The sequence below is a fragment of the Mangifera indica genome, chromosome 9, assembly GCF_011075055.1.
Source record: "Mangifera indica cultivar Alphonso chromosome 9, CATAS_Mindica_2.1, whole genome shotgun sequence".
Classification (NCBI taxonomy): Eukaryota; Viridiplantae; Streptophyta; class Magnoliopsida; order Sapindales; family Anacardiaceae; genus Mangifera; species Mangifera indica.
The window spans coordinates 981,169-1,001,180 of record NC_058145.1 but is presented as its reverse complement, the minus strand read 5'-3'; the positions used below and the strand labels follow the sequence as shown (position 1 = coordinate 1,001,180).

Here is a 20,012-nt window from a genome sequence, read left to right as displayed (position 1 = left end):
TTCAAAGTAGGTTTAGAGGCTATTAGAGTGATCATCTACTTTGACATATAATGGGTGGATGGTGCAAATTTAGGCTAAAAAACCATTGGTTATTCCCTCACCTTCAAGGGTTGTGTGTTATAACCCGCTAAATTGTCTAAACTAAGGGTTTTTGGAAAGCCTTTTTTAAGGAAGGGAGTTTCAATGCAAGCTTCAAGGACTATCAGTTTGGTCATATACCTTTATGTGTGAGGGGTGGATGGTGTGAAGGGTTGTTAAAAAGCTATTGGTTATTTCCCACCCTTAAAGGTCATGTGTTATAACTCACAAAAATTACCAAAATCGAGGGGCTTTTGAAAAAAAAATGAATTCAAGGGGTTTTGAGACGATTGGTTTGGTAATCCACTTAATATGTGAAAGGGTGACTCAAAAACCACTAACTGTTCCCCCACACTCAGGGGTTGTGTGCTTTAATATACAAAGTGGTCAAAAATTGGAGGTCTTTGGAAAAACATAAATTCAGGAGAGAGGGTTCTAAGCATCCTTAATGTTAGCTTAACGAACTTAAGCTAAATTCGAGCTAGAGAGATTTGGTTCGGTTTGACATGTAAGCTAGGTTAAAGAATATTAAATAATTGTTAAATGACGTCATTTTCTCATTGAGTTATGAATTTAAAATATGAATCTAAGTCACATATTTGAACCATGAATTTAAATTATAAACTGGAGTCAAACTCGAATCGAACTTGAAATAAATCATTTTTATTTAAGCCAAACTCAAGCCACTTTTAATGTTAGCTCGACAAACTCAAATCGAATTATTTTTTATTTTAATTGAATTCGAGATAAGGAGTGTTCAAGCTTGATTTAGTTCATATTTACCCCTAAAACCAACATCAAAATTACAGTACTTATTTTCTTATGCAACAAATTTATGTTTCGGTTGTGTGGATTTCCTTTAGTTGGATTGACATTCTTCCAGTTGATATCATTTTTTGGTATCGAGAAAGTTTGCATTACCCTTTTCATAGCTAGTTAGAAATTATATTTTTAACGCCAACGAGCAAGAATTGATTACACAAAATAGAATAAATTTTGGGTTTAATGACGGATCTCACAATTTTTACATGAAATAAGTTAAAAGTTTAAGTTTAATATGCCTTTAATTAGGGTTGGACTCAAAATAAGCTATGATAGTCTTGACAACCAGCTCAACTTGACTCTGTTTAGTTTGAATTCATTTTGGCAGAATGCAAGTTGAGCTTGAATTGAGAGAGTCGGTTTGAATTTAAACTCAAGCTAGAGAAAGTTTGACTTAGCCCAATTGAATTCAATTCGAACTTGACTTATGACTAGATTTGAATAGTATTACAAATTATCAAAATAACATTGTTTTTATCAACGAGTCGCGAACTCAAACCATAAATTTGAACAACAAATTTAAGCTACAAATTCAAATCAAGCTTTGTATTTCAAACTTTAGGATCGAACTGAGTCAAAGCTTAGAGTTCTTTGAGTTCGATTTGGTCCCTAAATTTGAAGTTTGATATCGATTTGAGTTCATAACTCAAATTCATAGATCAGATTTGTGGATAGAGTTTGCAACTCATTAACAAAATGACATCTTTTATTCAATAATGGGTGAAACGTATTGTTTTGACAATTTTTTTACATAACTTGAATCTAATTGTAAATAAAATTTAAATTGAATCGAGTCATTTGCTCAACTTAAGAGTTGAATCAAACTGAACTCCTTCTAACTAGAATTCAATTTGATATAAAAAATAAACCTGTCTTCCTGACTTGAACTCAGCTTGTATTCAATCTAAATGAATTTAAATTAAATCAAATCAACTTAGATCAATTTTTAAAATCAAAGCAACTCAATTCGTGTTTGGCCTTAGGCTCCAATGAGAGGGAGGGCTAGCAAATCAAACTACCCGGGGGAATCAATGCTGAATCCTGGAAACACAGAAGCATCTGAAAACGAAGAAGAATCTGAAAAACCCAGAAAAAAGAGAGGACATTTGGGCATCAAGAAGAGGGAGAGGGATTCATGAAAGCAGGGTTTCTAAGGCTATAAAGATGAAGGGCCTCCGCGCAGAACACTATTAGTACGGAATTGCTCAGAATTGTCTTAACTCTCAAATTTTAATAAGTAAAATTATGTATAAATAATATATATAAATAATAATATATTATTATGTAATTGAATATGATTTTATTTTTAATTTAAAATTATTTAATAATATAAAAATATATTATTATTTATATAAAAAAATTATGTATATAATATTGTTATTAATCCCATGCGCATCTTTCTTTCCTCTCTATTTTTTCCCATTTGTATATTGACAAATCTTTCTTCCTGTCACTCTTTTATCTTCTATTTTTATCTATCCTGTAACAAGAGTTAAAATTTATCTTTGTGGTTTACTTTTATAATCAAATTCATAATTCATCGGCAAAATAATATTATTTTATATAATAATAAACAAAATAACAGTATTTTGATAATTGTTTAACATAAATTGGATTGAATCACAAGTTAAGTTCTTACCAAATTAATCTATATACCCAACTCACAAGTTGAACTGAACTCATAATTTGAGTTTGATTTAAATAAATTTGAATCAAATTTAATTTCGAAATCAATTCAACTCGTCAAACTCAAATTCAGCTTGCGATCGATGTTGATATCAAAACTTATTTCGTTAGTGATTCTTTTCTTCTTCTTTGACCATTAATATTTTCCTTTTTTTTCAATAATTTTTTTCCTTCTTAAATGTTAGTATTCAACAAAAGGAGTGAGCCAAACTTAATCTTGAGCTGTTCCGCTCATACTCTAATCCAGCTCTAAAGTGAAGAACGATTCATCAAAAATTAATATTTTAAGATTTTCTTTTTTCAGAAAGATGGGTTAGTGGGTATGGGGGCCGCAAATATAAGCCCAATAATGAGAACGAAACATAACCAAGGTTTTTTTAACCAAATCACTAGCACTATAAAATGCAAGTCTAAATAATCAGTTTATTTAAGCTTTTGTACTAATATGTCATCAGGAGATGACAACCCAAGGCTTCAGACGGCCGCACCATGGATGTGTTAGGTTTAAAACGACCCTTCAATCATAGCTCTTCAAGCCTCTCAAGGTGGCTAAGTAGCCACTACAAGCCAAGGATGCATAAGAAGAAGTTAATCAACAACACTAGAGATGTCTCAGGGGCTGGCCCGGACAGTGGCATTGGCCAACCTGCTAGAAAAAGACGCACCTCACGGGGGCACAGCTTGCAAATTGTAGATTGTGCAAGCCCGGGAGTTGTGTTGCTGGCTTTAAGGTTTAACCCATAGGCACTACAGGTTGTGTCTATAGCCTTGTCATGCCACAGGTCGACAAGCCCACAAGACCTGACCTCCGACAAACCTTGGCTCTCACAACCCATGAGAACAACAAACTGCACCAAATTCGGTTTAGCACAGCTCACAACCCTATGTAGACAACACCAAAGTAAAACGAATGCTGAAGCACAAGTCAAGACAGAAAAATTTGTTTCGATGGAAGCCTATCAGGTTACCAAGTTGGTTCTGGTAGCGCACCGTCCCCTCACCGTACCAATCTAGAAGTGGAAAGGGAAAGCAAAAGAAAGGGGTCCCCCCTCCTGTCTCTGTCCCCTTCTTGGCGCTTTTTAACCTGCCAGCACTACTTACAGATTCAGTTGTGGGTATCTACGGAGCTGCAGGCGTGAAGCTTCGAAGGCCTGTCGGGTAGCATAGCATGGGGAGGAAGGCCAGAATTAAGTTAATGTAACTTTACGGAACTGAATGATCAAAATCTAAGTCTATTTCAGCAAGAAGAATGGTAAGTTCACATGCGTTTGATCCTTCAAGACAATTCTTTAAATAAAATAAATGACATATATAAATAATCCCAGAGAATGTAAACATCATTGCAATAACATAATCATTTAGTTTAACATGTGTGCACTCAACCACTATTTTAAAACATAAAAAAGGAAAACAAAGATTCTAACGGATAATAAACTACAACACCACATTCGTCAAAATGCAAGGAATTCAAAACCTTCATCCACTGAATGTATCTATTCCTTCTTCTTGTCCTTAAATGCACCTTTGGGAATTTTACTCAAAACTTGCCTCAAAACCTTTTCGTCGAAGACAGCATATTGCTTCTTGATCTCAATCAGTGCCTTCTCAGCAAATGGATCAATCTGGTCCTCATACTTCTCGTAAATCACAGGAACAGTGTGGAGCAAAACAAAGGCTGTTTCCAAGCAATCAAATTCAAAATCCAATTACTACGAACAAAAAAATTCTTTCATGTATAAAAGAGAAAAATAAAATAAAATAAAAAATGGATCACTTACATATGTAGAACAAGGTCAGGAAGTTGCACCAACTACCCACAATTGACAGAACCCACAAGCCAGCAATGGCCTATTACCAAAAGAACAAAAATATGTCAATTGCATAAAAACAATGAAATAGTTGTCAATTTACTACATACTTTGGGTGGACCATGGAGTTAAATAGTTAAGTTCATAGACATTTATGCTTTTTGTTGCCACTGGATTTTGCTGTGAATCCATAAAATTCAAGGAAACAACAAATACAAGGAATTGGAACCATAGGCCCATCCATAAAGCTAATGTCTAAAACAGTGGAGCTCTAAAAGCAACATACACCAAGAAATTTCTTCAAATCTCTCCCAGATGCAATTTCTCGCAGGACAGTCAAGCCCCAGTTAATTTCATATGTCAGAGCAGAAGCAACTTCCAAAACATGCTTTTCAGGGATTTTAACGTCTGGTATTTGAGGAGTTGATCTATTTCAAAAAAGGACTAAAGTCAAGCCTTAATAAAATTCAAAAGACATTTAAGAACAGGAAAAATAACCAACACCTTACTTGTTGATAAACTTGGATGCATTGGACCATAGGAAAAGTACAGCAAGAGCAAGTATCAATATATGGCAGACCAATGTAAGTAAGTGGTATTCAAGTAATTCAAAGAGAATCCACAGAGCAGTGGCTCCACCAAGCACACCTGCAGAGATTTTCTTGTTCCTCCATAGTAAAACATCAGCAGCTGTGACAAAAGCGTATGAATCATGATCAGCAAATATAGTTCATACATTATCTGTGCATTTGCAAGAGAGACCATATCTTTCAGCACAACCTTTTCCCTATGTTTGATTTTGAAATGAACAAATTGACATCCAAAACACAATTTCTGAGAAAGATAATTATTTTGAAAGAAATTCTTTCAAAATATTCCTAAGAGGCAACATTACAACATAAATTAGCAAACTGAAGCCCACATTTCAAACAATAGATATATGCGCATAATTCGTTAAAATTAAGCATTGCCAAATAAACCAATCAGCTAAACCACTTCAATCTTCCCATTTGGAAAGGCAAAGGACCACTTTTTCTTATTATGAACCACATAATCACGAAATCACAGAACGGGATCACATCCCGTGTGCAATTGAATCAAACTCCCTGCAACAATGATATGAAATCTGAGCCACTCATATTCCAGAAATAATGTGAGACACGTATAAGATCCCTTCCCACAAGAATCCACAAGTCCTAATTGCAACACACAAATAATCATACTAAGTCTTAGTCATAAGATAAGATCCGTAGTTTTATTATTTAATCGTATAAAGCTAGTTCACTCAGATCCTCATTTTCACAACAAAAAATAAATCATTGTACGAAATATTCACACATATATTGAAACAAAGAGAGACGGAGAGTTCAAGAGAGTACGTTTTCCACCACCGAGAACCTTGTGAACAGGTTTCTCTCTGCCGAAGGGCCTCCACTTCTTGGTCGTAACGGCTTCGACTTGCGATGGCTTATCGTCATCGGAATCAGAGGAGGAGGAATCATGATCTTGGATCTTATCAGCGATCTTCTCCAGAAAAGATTTGCTCTCCGCCGCGTGCTCCGCCATAGATCTCCGCTCAGACAGTACCTATCAAATCGACTAGATTCCAGTGAGCGCGTAAACGAGACGAGAGTTACGTTCCTGCTTCGAGCGTGACGTTTTGAGTGAAACTTGGCGAAGAAATCTCAGCCCTATGAACCTGCAATGATTCCGAACCTGAGGTTCGGTAACGAGCCTACGGTTCAGAATAGAAAACGTAAAACGAGGATTGTAGAGTGAAATCTACAGTCACATGACTGTGATGGCGATGACCTCTCCTCACTATTAAACTAGGAGATCTATTTAGTGGGCTCGAAATAAATTCGGCAAAGCGGTTTCGTTTAATTAAATAAATGACTTTTGCCATAAAAATATATATAATTAATATTGTTATTGTTAAATATGTTAATTGACTAAAATATAATTTATTAGCATCAAATTTAATATAATTTATAATTTTATCTAAATACAATTTGTTAAATATTGTTTTGATTGATGTGGGAAAAGGTTTAATTCAAGATCATTGAAATTTGAATTTATTTAAGAAATAATTTAATTTTTAAATTTAATTCAAATTTAAATCTTTGAGCCAATTTAATTTAACTCGGTTATAATTACAGATCCAATCTTGTCTTACAAAATGATTCATTTGATGGGAACTTGAATACAGCTCTGGAAAAGTAAAAGCCCTGAGGGGAAAAGGAAGATCACAAGTCTGTGATGAATGCGGCTGTGACTTTAGAACAGATGTGCGATAAATTTCTCATCTCACGGCTCGAGGCTAATGGACGTTAATTTTGACGAGCCTCATTTCCCTTTCCCTTAATAAAAATTTGACGCCGTTTGCTTGCCGTACATTCTAACTTGACTGGACCCTACGTTTGCCGTCCCCAGTGATCCCGGCTATCTGGGAGATTCTTAACGACGTGGCGGCACATGAGTGACGGAGTTTGAAGTAGACGTCCCCTCGACAACCCTTATTAAAAAATGAGACTCCATTAACAGGCGACACGTGGCGCTCTTCCAGCCAAACTCACAGATTTTTTGCTTTAATTTTTTTTTTTACATAAATAATAATTTTCAGAAACATATATAGTATAATAACCGTGGCACTTGAATTATGTAAAAAAACAAAAAATGTAATTTCTCGTATTATTCATAAGATACTGAAGGATTTATCTTTTATTGATTTGTATCATTAATTAATTATATTGTATTGTATGATCAATATGCTGAAATTTGAAAATAATTTAATTTTAAATTTAATTTAAATTCAAATATTTAAATTATTTTGAATTTGATTTATTTATAAAAACTATCCCAATTCTTATATTTAAACTTAAACCATTTAATTCAAAAATATTATAAAATACGTGTATATATATATATATATATATATTAAAAAAACGGTTTACAATTTAGTTTAGTTTGAAAATCACATAAATCACAACCCAAATTAAAAATTGTTTTTAAAAATTTATCAACTCAAATTAAATCATTTTATCAAACTAAACCAAACCGTAATTTTTACATAATACTATTTTACATATGATTGCAATCATTCACCTATAAGAGCAAATTTAGGAATTCTAGCATCAAATTTACACAATACTAATTTACAAATACTATTAATGAAGTAGTTTTTACACTGCACAACATCATCAAAACAATCCAATATGAAGTTCCAAGCATCCCAGTTACCTCAATACATTCACATAATGTACCTTATCCACACCCAGAACCCTTCCCTAATAGTACTTTCCAGGATAATTTCCTAATTACAGGACAGATACTGAACAAACAGCAAGTGCTTTTTCAGGATTTCTGTTGCTAACAATGCCACCATTTCTATCCCTGGAGAAGTTGCATGATAATTCCCTTCTAAAATCTTTCTTCATTCTCCAGGTAAAAGAGTTTGTGTTGTTGAGACTTGAGAAGTTTCCAGCTTTCTACAATCTAAAGGAAGTAAGTTAACTGCTGCTTCTTCCTTGAACCTCCTTCCCCGTATAGCTCATTCCATTGCTTTAGCTCGCTCATTACTGCTCCCTCTGTAGCAAAACTTGCAGCAACCTGCATTGTAACATTGGACATATAATCTGTCATGATTTTGCTTTACAGTTTAGGAATTCATAGGTTATTTAACCAATATTGTTTGAGTATCCAAAGCCAAGTGGGATGTTCATAAGTTACCTGATTTTTTGCTTGCCTCAGATCCTCCATGTTCAGAGGTCTTAATTCAATTACACGCTCCTCTTTGTTTTCTTCTTTGCCTTCTTCTATCAAGTCTGAAGCATCCTCAGAGCTCTTGCCTGCTGCCTCTCTTTTCTTCCTTTCCTGGACAAGGTTAGTAAGAGCAGAAATTTAGATAGAGTAATACTACATGTATAAACTCGTTTGTAGAAATTGAGACTGATTGGGTGATTTTGAAGTGAGAGAAAAAGTAAACAATTCTTGTCACCCAATTACAAATGACACCTCAATTTGTATAACTTGTTTGTATGCATAATTTTATTCACTCATCTAATGTATGATATGGGGTGAACAAGAGCAGAAATGCCATTGATGTGGAGAAATAGTTTTGCAGTTACCATATCCTTCGTCCTCTCCTTCTGTATCAAATCCCTTACAGGTCGATATGCTGCTGTCACACACAAGTTCTGTTGCAAACAATTTAGTTGTCAGATTTTGAGCTGATTTAGTCAATTTGTCATGTACAAATAAAAATGGCAAACCTTGAGATCACTTCCAGTATATCCTTCTGTCATGACTGCAAGCTCCTTGAAGTCAAGATTTTCCACCTTTTCCTTTGACAGAAGAGTTCTCAAGATCATTTCCCTGTTTTCCAGAGATGGAAGACCAACCATGATTCTGCTCAACATATAATAAACATTGGTTAGTAAACATGAAGCTGACCTTTTATTATGTCAGCAATGCAGACCCCTGACATGAAACTAACCCCTAACCCTTTTCCCAACTGTTGTGGGACAACCCAACAACCTTCCCCTCACACAATGGACAATTGGTTCGATATTTCTCACAACCAGTTATCTAGGCTACTGGTTAGATAATCATGTCTAACCAAACACTCCCATGAACTCGTGGGTAGAATTGTTGCATCCGGACTCTAATACCATTGTTAGGTGTTATTACATCTCTTTTCTCTCAAATGCTAGCTCAAAGGTTCAACTTTTTCTCACATCTATACTAATACTTAACCTTTTTTCCAATCGATATGAGACAACCTAACAAAATTGAAGTGTCGATAATGTTTTGAGACAGAAGATACAAGGAAACAAATATGAACTTTTTTTACCTTCGTTCAAAACGCCTAATAATGGCTTCATCAAGGTCAAATGGTCTGTTGGTTGCAGCAAGAACAAGAATCCTCTCACTGGCTTTGGTCAGCAAGCCATCCCAGTGAGTCATGAATTCATTTTTAATCGTCCTCATGGCCTCATGCTCTCCATCTCTGGTTCTCTGTCCAAGCATGCTGTCAACCTCATCCACGAAAATGATGGTTGGGGAGACCTTTGCTGCTAGAGTGAACAATGCTCGAACATTCTTTTCATCTTCTCCAAACCGTTTTGAAGTGATGGTTGACATTGACACATTGATGAAACTTGCCCCAGCCTCATTTGCAATGGCTTTTGCCAGCATGGTTTTCCCAGTACCAGGTGGCCCGAAAAGTAAGATGCCTTTGCAGGGCTTAAGAAGCCCACCTTTGAAAAGGTCTGGCCGCCGCAGAGGGAGCATCACAAGCTCCTGTAGTGACTCTTTGATCTCCTCCAATGCTCCGATATCAGCAAAAGTCACTCCAATCTCATTTGCAGGGATAACATCTGGCCTAATCCGTTTCTCGAACTTGTTGTCAGGAGGAACTTCCTGTGGAACGTCGTGGCCGAGAGAACTAAAAGAAGTAAAGTAATCTAATGTAGTCAAGCATATCAGTATTTGATTCACAACCTTGGCTGATGGAGCATTCTCGTCTATCTGGGTTTTGCTTTCCGATGCAGGATTTTTAGATTCTGATTCAGTCTCTGCAGTTACAGGCTCTCCCCCACCAGTTTCCTGCCATTGAAGAAGAAGATTTAAATCATTAACTCTTGTTCTACTATGCTTAAGTTGTTAAAAAGTAAAATTTGAGAATAAAGCTGACCTTGGAACTATCAGCACTGGCCTCCAGTTTCAGGGTAACTTTCCCAGAACTTTTGCCATCCTGAAAGATGTTGAGTCCATGGGACAAGCTGTTCCAGAGACAAAACAATGATTAACAAGAAACAGAACAAAAATGCTGATCAAGAAATAAGAATTTGCATCTACCTCTGGGATGATATAACAAGCTTTCCATTTCTGTATTCAGGATCCTTATTATTCATTAAATGATAAGATATAGCTGAAACTACAATCTCTTCCATGTAATTACGGAGAACCACTGGGTCTGCATGGCAGATTGAACCCAAATCATCACATTCAAGATCATTTGCTGCAAGAACCTCAGCAATATGGTTCTTGTTATCTTGATACTTGAGAGTCTTCATATCCTCCTCCAGTTGAGCTTTCCAGTTAACCAGATCGTTTTCTTCTTCAGGGGCTTTGATTTCAATATTGTGAGGAAACAACATGCGAGCCTCTCATCCACATCCCTGGAATCATCTCCTTGTTCCAACATCCTTGAACCAAGTATCACCATTGAACCTGGAAGTTTCTTCAACATTTTCTCAAACAAATTGTAGAACCTTTGAGACTGAAGGAGAAGCCTATCAACATCCCTGAGGTATAAAATGACCGAGCCTGTTTCTGACATTGAAACCAATGCCTGTAGAAGCATAAAAAGGAATTTCAATAGATTGAGAAGCTAAGTGTCAAGCTATTTCTTGTTTCTGTTTCCCCATAAGCAATTTCAGCATCTAAAATACCTTGTGGAGTGACTGCAGAAAGAGTTTCTCATCAAAGCACCAGCTGCTTGAGCGTTTGTGGGAAGCTGAAAATAATATAAGAATCCCAAAAGAGCATTAAGCACACTATCCATATTCAAAATGAATTGATCAACTATGCATTTTCAGTAGACAGAATTCCAAATTTGTGGTCTACTAAGTGTTCTTACCAAGCAAATACCTATTTGAATGGAAGCCAGAAATAATAAGAAGAATTTTTCAGTATTATAAATTCATTTCTTCCATGCTAGGAGAGATGTAATAAATGTTCTGCAGGATTTCATTTCTATATGTTCATTAAAATGATGGGATTCCAGGGAGAAAATCTCTGTGACAAGATCCCAACATCTTGAATTTAATGTGTGTTATATAACAGAGTGATGCTGCCGTGGAAAGAACAAAAAATCTATAAAACCTCCAGACGAATCTTGTATTGGCAAAACATATGAGAGAAGTTAGACGTTTAGGGGCATCCCACATCGCTTGGTTAAATAGTATAAACATGTTTTGGGTTGCTGTGAGCTGGGTTATTGGACCATGATGTTATAAAGAGCCTTCCATTTAACATTCAGGATAGAATAGTATAATAAAAAATGTGATACCTGTATTTGTTGAGGCAGAAAGAGAGGAGATGCTACTCATATCAGATGCAGCAGAGGCATTTCTGTGAAGTGGACGATTACTAGAACCCTCCACACCAGTCCCTTGCCAGAGCAATGTTGCTGTAAAACAGAATCAACCAAATGAATATGGCAAAAGAGAAACACACCGCAGTACAAGTACTTTTTGAAGAACAAAGATGTTGAACTTTGTTGCGTACCCTTTGCTTCTTCCTTCGAAGAAAGTGGTGAAAAGAATCCCAACAAGCTAGACATTCGCTCTAATATCTTCTCTGAGATGGACCTCTTGAAGGCCTACAAGTAGAAGCAACCAAATCATATTTCATATTCAGCTGAAACCTGCTAGTTTTTCTCAGTATTAGGCAGGGAAAACTTACATTTTCCTTTCTGCCAACGCCATATTTATGTTGCATCTGTAGGAAGGAAACCATGACAATTCTATAAGAATGACTCTACAGATATTCAGTTACAGAAAAAGATTGAACTTAAAAGCTGTAAATAGTCACCTTTAAAGAAAAATCAGGAATATCTAACATCAGTAGCTTTGCTTCAAAGAACTGGGCTAAGGCCTTGGCAAGCATTTGCTGATAAAGTTCTTCATAGAATTCAATTGCAACCAGATAAGAAAAGAGCTGGGTAGATGCTTGCTTTAATTAACAGATAAAGATTAATTGCATATGTTAGAATCTTACCAGCGGGTCCAGAGAGCAAAATAGTTCTACTAGTCGGTGAAAGGTTCCTGGTGTGCTTGGAAATGTCAGAGTTCTTTAAGTGAACAAATGCAGCACTTGTCAATAACATCCGAGTCCTCTTACTGCAATTGTCATCAGCATCATCAGAATCAGGACATCTCAGTTAGTGCATTCAAGGATCCAAGTTCTAGCTTCTTGTAACGTATTTTATTGGAGATAAGATATTTCACAGTCAAGTATTCAGAGGAAAACCATTTCAAGTTGAAAATTTTCATGAAATTTTTGACTTACACCAGGTAAAAATTCTTGAGTCCAAGATCTAAGAGTACTGAACAACAGCTTATAATAAAACATGAGAAAAGTTTATACTCCAGTATAGGATCCATAATATTCAAAGATACCAGTCTGAAAAATAAAATATACACACACAGAAGTTGTTCCAGTCGATGCTTCAAATTGAAATGGAAAAAATAAAGAGGAAAATAAGAAACCAAACTCAACATATCACAGACTTCACTTAAATTTTACTTAAAAATGGACTTGGTACAAGAGTCTTTGAAAATGGGGAAAACCAATTCCCCCCCAATAAACAGAAGCTAAAATCAACAACCAATTGGAAGAAGAAGAAGAAGAAGAGAGGCGTTTATTCACAAGATAATCATAACATCATCTATATATTTCTCTCAAGATCTTAACAATCTTCTAAAATTTAGAAGTAGAAGAATTTTACCTCAGATAATTAGGGAATTCATCAAAAGTGATCTTGCTCTGCTTGCCATCAATCACCAGCCTCATCAGCTCCTGAAAAATCTCCTCACCTGAGAAACCTGCCATGGAAGAACCTGAAGCACCCCATCTACTCGAACTTTGCCCTGAAGCTAATCCTAACCCAACACCAACACCAACACCAATACTCAAAGCGGATAACAAAAGGCTCTTCTGCTCCATCTTCACAAAAAAACCAACCCCTTTTTTATCTTCAAAGCAATTATGATCCCAATTATAGTAAAAAAAAAAAAAAAAAAAACTATAAGAAAGTTAAAGAAAAATGCAGCAAGAAAGAAGATATTCAAGAACAATTAAAAGAAGGATAAAAAAAGATGAAGTGATGGATTAAAATTTGGGCGGCAATGACTAGTGTATTTATAGCATTCTGGAAGAAGAAATTACTATTAAAAGAATTATAATAATAATATTTATTTATTTATTCATTACTGTTTGTAGTTACTTTTCCAACTTTGACTATCATTCTTATCAATATGATAATGAAGTCAAACTCTCGGACAATAAATTAAAGGGAAATTTTAAAAACTAGGCAAAATTAAAGGGGTCTAAGCGAAATTGTCTAAAAAATTCAGGTTTAAACAAAAATGCCCATATTTTGTGAAATGACGAAACTGCCCCCATATATAAACACAGTAAATTTTCACTGTGCAATTCAAAGAAAATTCGAATTTTTTTCACATCCCACGGTAATCCCACGGCGAACGTCATTTCCGTCGATTTTCTTGCTTTCCGGCAACCGAAAATGGAAAATAATGTTATCACATCTCCCGTAATCTTGTTTGGATCAAGTTATTGCTCATATTATTGAGATTTGATTGAGATTTTTGGGTTTGAAATTTTAGGGTTTACGGTTTGAATAATGCTTAAAATGTTTCAATTTTTGGTTGTTTTTGTTGAATTGATTGAGGGGTATTATGTTATACAATGTGTAGATTTGATTTATGAAAAAATCGGAGGTCGAAACGACCAAAAATTAGCCGAAATTGGCTGCCGAAAGGATCGGCAGTCTGCCGTGGGAACGGAGTTTCCCACGGCAAGACGAATTCTCCCACGGCAGTTGAATGGACAATGGGTTTGGGGGGGTAAACTGGCTTTTTTAACACATTGGGGTGTCGGGGAAATTCTTAGCCCACGTCGGGTTTTTTTGAAATTTCGCAGGTTGTCGTGGGAAAAGCCAAATTACGAAACTGCCCCCTTTATAAACACACCAAAATTTCACGAAAATCCCACAGCAAGTTCTTGTTTTACTGTGCATTTCCACGAAAATTCCACAAGTTTTCCTCCTCCCACGTCAATCCCACGGCAAAGGTCATTTTCGTCGATTTTGAAGCTTTCCGGCAACCGTAAATGGCAAAGAAGGTTAGTATATCTCCCGTAATCTTGTTTGGATCAATTTATTGCTGATATAATTGAGATTTGATTGAGAATTTTGGGTTTGAAAGTTTAGGGTTTACGCTTTGAATATTGGTTAAAATGTTTGGATTTTTGGTTGTTTTTGTTGAATTGATTGAGGGGTTTTATGTAATACAATGTGTAGAGTTTATTTATGTAAAAATTGGAGGTTGAAACGACCAAAAATGAAGCGAAATTGGCTGCCGAATGGATCGGCAGTCTGCCGTGGGAACGGAATTTCCCACGGCAGGACGAATTTTCCCACGGCAGCGTCCTTTGCAAGTCTAGTTGGGGGGTAAAGTGGATTTTTTAAAACCTTGGGGAGCCGGAAGATTCATTTCAAAAGAGGGGGTTTTATCGATATTGTTCTGTTTCCAGGCACCCGCATTAATTGCATGCCAGTTTCCTGAAAAAGCAAAATAATTATGTGTACAAAATCTTTATTTAAGTCCGATTAGGACCTAATAAATCATTAAATAATTTTTACAAGGGGTTAAATTGCGAATTTTCTTATCCACGGTTTCCGATCGTGTAGTTTTCGAATTTTATATCCGTTTTCGAATTTTGGTGCTTTTTGACACAATTTACGATGTAACGACGTTATTTCAACTTAATATTTTGATATTTTCATTTATAGGATATATCAAATCGATTTTTTCAATTTTTCAAATGATTTATCGGTTAGCGACATTCATAAGTATTTCAACTGATAGAGTTCGAATTTTAGCTCTGTTTTTCCGAATTTTACCATTTCAGGATATATCGAATTGTATTTTCATGATCTCCGAACGATTTTTCAATTATCGTCATTTTAAGGTATTTCAGCGTATAGAATTCGAATTTCAGTTACGTTTTTTGAATTTCACCATTTTAGGATATATCGATTCGTATTTTGACAATTTTCGAATGATTTTCCGAGTATGGTCACTTTAAGGTATTTCAACGTATAAAATTCGAATTTCAGTTCCGTTTTTCCGAATTTCACCATCTTAGGATATATGAATTTGTACTTTCATGAGTTTCGAACGATTTTTCGATTATCGTAACTTTAAGGTATTTCAACGTATAGAATTCGAATTTCAACTCCATTTTTTCGAATTTCACCATTTCAGGATATATCGTATCGTATTTTCATGATCTCCGAACGATTTTTCAATTATTGTCACTTTAAGGTATTTCAGCGTATAGAATTCGAATTTCAGTTACGTTTTTTCGAATTTCACCATTTTAGGATATATCGATTCGTATTTTGACGATTTCCGAATGATTTTCCGAGTATGGTCACTTTAAGGTGTTTCAACGTACAGAATTCGATTTCCAGTTCCGTTTTTCAAATTTTACCAATTTAGGATATATCGATTCATATTTTCAAGATTTTCAAACTATTTTTCGATTATCGTGCCTTTTATGTATTTCAACGTATAGAATTCGCTTTTCATTTCCGTTTTTTCGAATTTCACTATTTTAGGATGTATAGATTCATATTTTCAAAATTTTCGAACAATTTTCTGATTATCGTCACTTCAAGGTATTTCAACCTACACAATTTGAATTTCAGTTTCGTTTTTTCTATTTTTCGTCATTTCATGATAACTTTTTAGATTGTTAACATTCTACGACAGTTGAACGTATAGAACTCGAATTTCAGTTCTTATTTGTTAAGTTTTGTCATTTCCTTTTTAATTATTTAGTATTTCTCATCTTTTTATGTTTTTTTCACTAATACATTTGTTTACATATTTATTTTTATGAATGTCTAACAAATTTTATGTAATTGTTACAGGATATTTCTCGCAAAAGAAGACGGGTTGACACAGAGCTGCGCATTCCCGACGAGTCCAGACACTTCCAGGCAGATGCGATATCTCGTGCACAGCGTACTGCATTATCCCAGATTTCTTCTACATTGACCCCTCGACAGCTGCGACTATTTGAGAGGACATGTTTCGGGTCCTTCCTTCGTTTACCCGAAACCAAATTCTGCGGGATATTGATGTATATATTTAGCGTTATTCCTATGTTTAGATGTATATATTTATTGTATGTGCATATGTGTATGATATACTTTATTTGTGGTTATATATGAATGTGTATCGTATTTGATTTCATTTTTTAAATAATCTTATCATGAAAAAACAATAAAAACGTATGATTACTCAAACATTTACACAATTGAAACAATTAGAGAAAATAAAGTAATACTGAAATAAAGTAACACTAAATTTATTACATCAAATGACAATACAATTACACATTTAAAACAATAATAAAAATATATCGATTACATAAACCTGAAGTATAACAATGAAGAATCATATAAAAAACAAAAATGAGTATAAGTATGTCAAGATCTCATTCAAAAATCTGGAAAATACAAGTCCATATCTCGTAAAATGATGAAATTCAAAAAAATGAAATTGAAATTCGAATTATAAAAGTTGAAAAACCCTAGAATGGCAACAATCGAAAAATCCTTCAGAAATCTGAAAAATACGAGTCGATATCTCGTAAAACGGTGAAATCTGAAAAAACAGAACTGAAATTCAAATTCTAAAAGTTGAAAAACCCTAGAATAGCAACAAACGAAAAATCCTTCAAAAATCTCAAAAATACGAGTGGATATCTCGTCAAACGGTGAAATTCGAAAAAACTGAATTAAAATTCGAATTCTAAAAGTTGAAAAACCCTAGAATGGCAACAATCGAAAAATCCTTCAAAAATCTGAAAAATACGAGTCGATATCTCATAAAACGGTGAAATCCGAAAAAACGGAACTGAAATTCAAATTCTAAAAGTTGAAAAACCCTAGAATGGCAACAAATGAAAAATCCTTCGAAAATCTGAAAAATACGAGTCGATATCTCGTCAAACGGTGAAATCTGAAAAAACGGAACTGAAATTCAAATTCTAAAAGTTGAAAAACCCTAGAATAGCAACAAACGGAAAATCCTTCGAAAATCTGAAAAATACGAATCGATATCTCGTCAAACGGTGAAATTCGAAAAAACTGAACTAAAATTCGAATTCTAAAAGTTGAAAAACCCTAAAATGACAACAATCGAAAAATCCTTTAGAAATCTGAAAAATACGAGTCGATATCTCGTAAAACGGTGAAATCTGAAAAAATGAAACTGAAATTCGAATTCTAAAAGTTGAAAAACCCTAGAATGGCAACAAACGAAAAATCCTTCGGAAATCTGAAAAATACGAGTCGATATCTCGTCAAACGGTGAAATTCAAAAAAACTGAACTAAAATTCGAATTCTAAAAGTTGAAAAACCCTAGAATGACAACAATCGAAAAATCCTTTAGAAATCTGAAAAATACGAGTCGATATCTCGTAAAACGATGAAATCCGAAAAAATGGAACTGAAATTCGAATTGTCAAAGTTGAAAAACTCTAGAATGGCAACAAACGGAAAATCCTTCAGAAATCTGAAAAATACGAATCGATATATCGTAAAATGGTGAAATTCGAAAAAGCGGAACTGAAATTCGAATTCTAAAAGTTGAAAAATGAAAATGCCTTTACAATGTAAAATATCTAAAAACCCCTCATATTTATCTAAAATTTTTTAACCCCCATAATGAGTGAGGGGAGTTATATAAATGAAGAGAAGGGTAGTTTTGGTATTAAAAAAAGTTATAGGCATTTTTTTTTGGAACAGTGATTTTGGGCATTTTGGCTTGAAAATAGTGATTTTGGGTATTTTTGCTTAATGGGAGGGTATTTTGGCCATTTTTTAAAATTTCCCTAAATTAAATTACTTTCAAAACAGTAATGGTTTTCGTCACCAACCTGTTTTCTTACACAGTAAATCTGATTATTTTTCAAATTAATTACGTTATGTGTTATTTCTTAAATTACTTATTCATAGATATTAAATAAAATAATAATTTCTGATAGAGACTTATCATTTGAAGTTTAGGAATTAAATGGTGATTCGTACTTCCTTTATAAACTTAATTAATTAATTGAATAATTTAATTTAATTTAATTTATCCTCTCCTTTTACAGAGCAGCACAGGGTGGACTCAGATAAGGTTATAATTTTTAACTTTCTTTATCAACTATTTTTTAATGAGGCCGCCTTTGTTGAGTATAAGATTATGTAAATCTAATTATAAATATTTAATTGAGTATAATATAATATGTCATCATATGATTGACTATTATTTTACTATTAATTCAAAATTATTATATTACATAATAATATATTATTTAAGTATTCAATTGTGTACTGAAAATTTGGTATATTAAAATTTTGTTCAATTTTGATAAACTGTTTATGGGAATATACCCTATGTCTTTGATTGAAAAGAAAACTACATCGTATATAAGAGATTATACTAATATATACTGAAAGTTTCACTATCCGGTTAGTTAGCGAGGGTGGGTAACACCCTCAAACTTATAAATAACGTTTAACTATCTGTTATAAGGGTTTTTTTTTTTATATGAATGTGATATTAATTTTGAAACAAAAATATTTATTATAACAAGTGATGAAAAAATATTAAATAATACTGGTTTTGGATATAACTTGATTTTGAATGAATTAAAATAAATCTCGTGTAACAAATATATTTATTGTAATAGTTTAGAATATAGCGAATATATTCATCGTAATGACGTCACTTCATTTGTCGTTGTTAATACCATGACGTTGGTAAGGCATGCAAGTTGAATGGAATCTTTTAGACAAAAGGTTCCATGAAGAAGACAAGGATCAACTAGTGCTGACGCAGCAAGGAATAAAGAAGAAGAAAAAATTAAACAAGTTTGGTCGGTGTGGTATGTTGATGGGCGAAATATGTCAAATCAATCTTTTTCTTTCTTTGGATATTCTGATGTTCTATGGACTCCTCTTTAATCTTATTTTTTCCACTTTCCACACTTGGATTTAGTTGGAATCTTCAGTAAAAATTTTGACGCCGTTTTCTTGCCGTATATTTTAACTGGACTGGACCCTACATTTGCTTCCACAGTGATCCCGGCTATCTAGGAGATTCTTAACGACGTAGCGGCACATGAGTGACGGAGTTTGAAGTAGGCGTACTGATTAAAAAATGAGACTCCATTAACAGGCGACACGTGGCGATCTTCCAGCCCAACTTAAAATTTTTTTTCATAAATAATAATTTTCAGAAACATATATAGTATATAATAACCGTGGCACTTGAATTATGTAAAAAAACAAAAAATCTAATTTCTCGTATTTTTCATAAGATACTGAAGGATTTATCTTTTATTGATTTGTATCATTAATTAATTATATTGCATTGTATGATCAATATGCTGAAATTTGAAAATAATTTAATTAAAATTCAAATATTTAAATTATTTTGAATTTGATTTATTTATAAAAACTATCCCAATTCTTATATTTAAACTTAAATAGTTTAATTCAAGTTTGAGAACAATTTAAATAGAATCCAATCTAAGTTAGGTACCTCATGTTTAAGAACATAATAAAAGTGCAATACATATACTCACTCAACTCCAGAAGTGAGATAATCCTGTTTTTACGGTTAATAGATAGTTTAAATGATAAAAATAGTTACATCCAAATAACAGAGAGAGTATTAGCTTGAAACATTTTAGTGACATCTTAAGATTAATCTTGACTCAAGGTTTTCACTCAACTCCTTGTT

The 20,012-nt window shown here is 34.0% G+C and overlaps 2 protein-coding genes across 2 annotated transcripts; both read right to left on the bottom strand.

Annotated features, from left to right (window-relative positions):
• Positions 1 to 3,874: 3,874 nt before the first annotated feature.
• On the bottom strand, positions 3,875 to 6,078 carry LOC123224766 (reticulon-like protein B3). Its single transcript, XM_044648473.1, has 5 exons — positions 5,774 to 6,078; positions 4,904 to 5,084; positions 4,681 to 4,822; positions 4,365 to 4,434; positions 3,875 to 4,261 (listed from the first exon to the last, which is right to left on the bottom strand). Exons 1-5 carry the CDS (start codon positions 5,958 to 5,960, stop codon positions 4,080 to 4,082), a joined length of 762 nt encoding a protein of 253 aa, XP_044504408.1. The 5' UTR covers positions 5,961 to 6,078; the 3' UTR covers positions 3,875 to 4,079.
• A 1,455-nt stretch (positions 6,079 to 7,533) lies between these two features.
• LOC123225483 (ribosome biogenesis ATPase RIX7-like) lies at positions 7,534 to 13,274 on the bottom strand. Its single transcript, XM_044649441.1, is given in 16 exon segments — positions 7,534 to 8,003; positions 8,124 to 8,267; positions 8,522 to 8,590; positions 8,666 to 8,801; positions 9,247 to 9,815; positions 9,897 to 10,001; positions 10,090 to 10,177; positions 10,254 to 10,554; positions 10,557 to 10,749; positions 10,850 to 10,914; positions 11,470 to 11,589; positions 11,688 to 11,781; positions 11,865 to 11,900; positions 11,994 to 12,082; positions 12,180 to 12,301; positions 12,910 to 13,274. Coding segments are annotated over 16 exon segments (2,463 nt in total). The 5' UTR covers positions 13,128 to 13,274; the 3' UTR covers positions 7,534 to 7,889.
• Between the last annotated feature and the right edge of the window lie 6,738 nt (positions 13,275 to 20,012).

What these genes read in the sequence shown, in the direction of transcription:
- LOC123224766 (XM_044648473.1), bottom strand. Translation starts at nt 5,960, where the DNA reads ATGGCGGAGCACGCGGCGGAGAGCAAATCTTTTCTGGAGAAGATCGCT. An exon ending in ATTTGAAGAAATTTCTTGGT is followed by an intron (nt 4,435 to 4,680) that starts GTATGTTGCTTT and finishes TTTTGGTAATAG; the next exon opens with GCCATTGCTGGCTTGTGGGT. An exon ending in CCTGACCTTGTTCTACATAT is followed by an intron (nt 4,262 to 4,364) that starts GTAAGTGATCCA and finishes GCTTGGAAACAG; the next exon opens with CCTTTGTTTTGCTCCACACT.